Consider the following 5730-nt stretch of genomic DNA (forward strand, 5'->3'; position numbering starts at 1 on the left):
CGCAGTGAATAAATATCCCGCAGTGATTACATGTAAATATCCCGCAGTGACTCATGGATCAAAACAAAGGTTATTTCAGAGAATAGGCCCATGATAAAGGAAAAGTTAAATTGATTTCGTTGAGTACATATGCATAGTTTATATCTTTAATTAGTTTCTATACCAGGATTTGAAAAGGAGTCACTTTGTATGATTTGCTCGTGAGTGTTAAGTCGTTCAATTTATTTGTATTAAAGATTATAAACGGTGGTATGGAAAGAAAAGTTCAATAATGGTATATAATGCAAAAATAAAAATTTTATTTCATAGAACGCAATCATTACACACCACATACAATCGTCATGTCGTTGTCATCCATTTAGTACACCTGAAAAAGATTTACCCAATATATAGTCACTGTATTTATTTTGTCTGCACGAAATTAAACGTGGTAAATCTATTACTTTATTTTACTAATACCCACACTGAAAGTATGATACATTTTCCCTGTTTGTTTAATCATTATCTATGAATCTTTCACTGAAAATTTAACGACTATGGGTGTCCTCGCTTACCTTTCTGGATCTCCTGCCTCCAAAAACACCTCTAGATCCGCCACCAACGATGACACCACCGTTCACTCCACCGAGTCCGTTAAATCCACCGAGTCCGTTAAATCCACGGAGACCTGAGGATGCGGCGGCAGAAGCAGCGGCGCTCGATCCAGAAGCGGCGGCTGAGGCGGCAGCAGCTCCACCTCCAAATCCGGGGTATTGGAGTTGGTATTGGTTCTGGTAGTAAGTTGGTCTGGGGTAGTATTGTTGAGGGTAGTAGGATCCTGGGTAGACATTGTAGGAGCCGGTGTTGTAGAATTGTCCTGGGTAGTAAGATCCAGAATACTGGTTGTATGGTCCGGAGTTATAGAATTGGTTCCATCCCAGTCCAGCGGCGGCGGCGGCAGAAGCGGCAGCGCTTCCACCAGCAGCAGCAGCAGCGGAAGCAGCAGCAGCATTCTGACCAGCAGCGGCAGCGGCGGAAGCAGCGGCGGAATTTCCTGCAGCAGCGGCGCTGGCGGCAGCTGATCCACCTCCAAGACCGAACAATCCTGTGTTAAATCCTCCAGTGCCGACAACACCAGTGCTCACTCCACTTCCTCCAGTGCTAAGGAGTCCACCATAGCCTCCATAGGGACCCTGTGATTGGACACCGTAAGAACATCCCCATTGTCCACATCCCCCGTAGTAGTCGGTGGTTGGATATGTGGGGTACGATGAAGAACCTGCCAATGCACTGGCAACCACACAGGTGAGAGCAATGAAGCACAGCATTTTCTGAATAAAGAAACGGAATTTTACTGATAAAGTAGATATAACTATGTAATCAAATTATCTTATGTGCTTATCGTATTTTGGTTAGATATAGGGTTCTCGGCGAGTAGGACTGATCAACAGAGTATGCTTACTCCCCCTAGGCACCTGATCCTACATGTACCTCTAGTATTTACAGAGATCTTTTTAACAGGATTTATGAAATTGATCACCGTTCGTTATTATCAATTGCTCATTTAGAAATACTTTTGTCAGTAATTTTGTGAAATGTTATCGATAACTTGTTTTTACAATTATTAATTTCCTCTAAATACCCTGCTAAAACTTTAATATTTGCTAAGGGAAAAACATAGAGAGGCTAAACGCATCACATTTGACACACGTCTTGTTCAAATCAAGAAGAAAACAGATCATGATTCCGAGCACCTCTATGAAAACCATTTCAATATCATTAAATAGTTTTTTGTTTTTTTTTTAAACACGTGTTCGTTGTGTTTTCAATATGATTTAAGAAGCGTGTATATTCAATAATTCAGACTATTATGATCTTACCGTTTTGTGTTCGGTCCTTGGTGTCTCAGACAACGCTACAGAAAGAACTATGTAACGCGCTCCTTATATATTCTATAAAACCACTACGTCATCATGGAATTCGGTAAGCGTGGTTTATTTGGTTAAATTGAATTATTAATCAAAATTATGGAAATAAAACTATGATTGATAAGCTGATAGTCCATTGACGTATTTTAGTACAAATTTAACGGGTCAAGTTGTACTTAAATTTTATGAATAAAATTACCTTTATTTCAAACGTTCCTTGCACCAAGTCTAGTGCATAATTATGCAAACGGAATACGATGAATGAGAACTTACATATTTATATAGTATACGTGAATGTACAGTTTCATTTAAAAATAATTACAAGGCAACAGAAAATTTCAAACATTGTTTCTTCATCACACTTTTATCTTGTTGTGCATACGACATTTAATAAAATCACATTACTGAAAAGAACGGCTGATTCGTCAAATTTGAATTCAATCCACAGGATTTGGAATGATGTGAACATTGTAGTTCATATCGCAACTCTAAGATGCCAGCTAAACCCAGACTCTTGTGGGATGAAATTACCCATTCTTGATAGTATTTGGATATGAATGTCTTGGCATGATATTTCATCTATGTTAGTGTGTTCAGACGAATTCCCAATTTTACACTTGTATATGTTTAAACGTAAAGATGACTGACAGAGTTCTGCTATTTTCATCCTCTTGTTCTCGTTCATAAACAGTGGTGTAAGTTCTCGAATCTTGAACACATACCTGTGTTGTGTCACGTATAAATCTGAACAAATACTCGTTTTAAAAACGAAGGTTCTAAATGCACTCTTTGAAATACACGGTTCTCGAGATAAAGACCCGAGGATAATCGTAGGTTTCGTGGACATCTGTACTAGATATCCTATAGGAATAAATTATTTATCTTCGTCTGTAGGATTTTGATGTACCTAAAGCGGACAAATTTTCAAGTTTTAGATATACGTACTTATGAATCTATATGTAGGCTTTGTAATATACTTGAATTTTTCTAAATCTATCTAAATATCGTGATATTTATACATATATCATCCACTCAATGAATGAAATTGTGTGTTTACCTTTTGTAAATGAAATATTCTGATTCTTCTAAAGGTGTTGGATTATTGTGAACGGAGTCAAAACTACGTGCTTGAATATCATTCAATTGATATCAAATTCGCGGTTTCATAAATTTGACCAATTAAGTACAAAAAGGATTCAACGACAACGATTTTGTTTTGAAAAATTAATATTTCACGATCAAAATGGGAGTTACATATACTGGTGAACATGGGAAAATAACGAACAGTGATCAATCTGATAACTCCTATAAGCAATACAAAATAGAGAGTTGAGCAAACACGGACCCTGGATATACCAGAGGTATGACCCGGTACCTAGGAAGAGTAAGCATCCCCTATTGACCGGTCACACCCGCCGTGAGCCCTATATCTTGATCAGGTCAACGAATTAATCCTTATGTACATTTTCTTTGAAATTCGATAGTATTGGGATTCAATATTCCACTATTCAGACACTGCTTTCATGAAATATTTTTGTAAACATGGTTAATAAATTCTGATCATAAGGGATCTTTTCATCAATTGTGTTTTCTTTTGTATTCAGGAAACACTGATTTTGAACATAGTCGGACCTTTTCTGGGTCTATAACACTTTGAAAGCAAATAATCATGAAATGTCATATGTTTATAATTACAATATACATCACTATCTAAGACATCATTAAACTTAATTTATTTTTACAGTATTTTGAAAGTTAAGTGCCTTGATCATTATACAAAGGGCATACTCCACTCATTAATTTGCATACTAAGCATTATAATTTTTCTCTTTGACTGACATTTATATTATACTTGTATAATGTCCATTTCTTTGATTTAATGACTAAATGTAGTAGCTTTTTATATCAGGTGAGTTAGATAAACAGCGTAGTGACGACTAGATTTGTATACGCTGCATTGTTATCCACTGATTGCATTAATTATCCATCATATCTTATATGTATGTAGGGCAATCCTCTTTCATGGGTAGTTTCACTGGCAGAAAATCCGAGAATAATGTTATTGTGTTTTAGCAGTCTGTCACAATTTGATTATATATATATATATATATATATATATATATATATATATATATATATATATAATATTTATTTCTGGATTTTATATGATTTAAAAACATCATTGAATTTTTAATGAATCAAATAAAATTTTCATTTTTGTAAAATCTACATTATAGAGGTTTTATGAATAATGATAGCTTGGTGATAAAGATGTTCAATAAAACGTTTTGGTTTTTGGAAAAGTTTTTTTTATTTCGGTTTTTCGAAAGTTAACCGGATGTTCCTTCATTGGTTTGTTAGGTTCAATAACTGAATCACTGTTTGTATGTTCCACGTGACTGCTTATTCATATAGAAGATTGAACAACATGATGTTTTTTGGAAGAAAAAACACTTTCGATTTATTCAAATTTTTTCTCGGTGTTGACATGATAGTAAATTTACATGCTCCTTTTCACTAAAATCAGCTAAGTTTCAATCCCAATCACTGCCGCGGTAGCTTAACCCGAGCTTTGAATCTGCTCAGCACACAATGGCATTCATAAGCCGGAATATGTTACCGCGGATATCATGAATGCAACCTGACCGTGGGTATATACACATCATTATTGTATCTGATTGATGAAAACTTTCTTTATTTAAGAAATAAATTCCGTTTGCACGTTTGAGATTTATGAAAAGTATGACGGCGTGTAGCATGGAACACCCTGCCCTCATGCATTTTGAAAAATGAAATTATCTCTTATATCTACATTCTACTTTCACTTTTGTCGAAATTAAGATAGACGTAATATATTTATCAAGATCCTTACGTGCATTGTTAACTGGAACACGTTCATTTTGTTAAGATATTAAAGAGAGAAACATTGTCAATATTTATAGATATGCTAGGATCCCTTTCTTCAGTAATGGCTGAAATATATCTCTGGATAGATTCAGAAAACGCGACTTTATATACGTTAAGGTGCTTAGGTCTTTATAGTGTAAATATGTCCAAAACTTAAACTTTCATTGAACGAATTGTTAAGAGAACGGTCTACATGTAAGTGTTTAGAACTTGTGTCTGATCCTTTTGTTATTGTATTACAAATAAATATCTTCAAACCAAACCAATGAAATAAATTCAAAAATGCAGGAAAATGGCTTTATCGTGAAATAGTAAATTTAAATTTATGTTAATAAGTTTGTAAAGCATAAATATAGCGGACTTTTGACTAGCTATTTCACATGATATTCAATCAAGTGAAGATTCTAAGCCTTTTTCGATGTGCAAACGATTTGTATATTAGTACTCGTACATACAACATAGACATTTAACCATTAAGTCTCAGAATGGAAATATGAATGAAATGAACACTTTATGAAATATATTCCTAAGAAGTACTGTTTCTGTGTTTTGTTACGTTTATATATTTTATGTTCGATTCCAGCTCATTGCGATACTCTATTTCTGAAATAGTGACTTTACAACAAATGTGCTCAGTACTTTCTTGTGAGACGCTGGCTGCAGTACATTGCAAATCTAGACCATCAATCGAAACCTGCATAAATTCGTCATATATTCATAAAAAAATAATGACACCATAGTATTTGCTGCTGTATTTTAATTCATTTCTAATTACATTTGACGAGGGTGCAATTCATTCCGGTTTAAAGTTGTTCAATATACCTGCAAAATAAATTATAAAAAATATTATGACAAGGTATCTTTTGTAACTACATATCAGATTATCAATCTTTGTAACACATATGGAACGTAACAC

At 34.6% G+C, this 5730-nt stretch overlaps 1 protein-coding gene across 2 annotated transcripts; it reads right to left on the reverse strand.

The window, feature by feature from the left end:
- Positions 1-277: 277 nt before the first annotated feature.
- On the reverse strand, positions 278-1946 carry LOC125650514 (spidroin-1-like). Of its 2 annotated transcripts, XM_048878881.2 has the most exons (3): positions 1860-1946; positions 555-1310; positions 278-367 (listed from the first exon to the last, which is right to left on the reverse strand). In XM_048878881.2, the coding sequence occupies exons 2-3, from the start codon at positions 1305-1307 to the stop codon at positions 359-361; spliced, it is 762 nt and encodes a 253-aa protein (XP_048734838.2). In that variant the 5' UTR covers positions 1308-1310; positions 1860-1946; the 3' UTR covers positions 278-358. The 2 variants fall into 2 exon arrangements, with proteins under 2 accessions (XP_048734838.2, XP_056023036.1); XM_056167061.1 differs by having other exon boundaries at positions 278-1310; positions 1860-1894.
- Between the last annotated feature and the right edge of the window lie 3784 nt (positions 1947-5730).

This window comes from Ostrea edulis, chromosome 5 (assembly GCF_947568905.1).
Source record: "Ostrea edulis chromosome 5, xbOstEdul1.1, whole genome shotgun sequence".
Classification (NCBI taxonomy): domain Eukaryota; kingdom Metazoa; phylum Mollusca; class Bivalvia; order Ostreida; family Ostreidae; genus Ostrea; species Ostrea edulis.

Coding starts and splice junctions, on each gene's coding strand:
- LOC125650514 (XM_056167061.1), bottom strand. CDS start 1,307: ATGCTGTGCTTCATTGCTCTCACCTGTGTGGTTGCCAGTGCATTGGCA.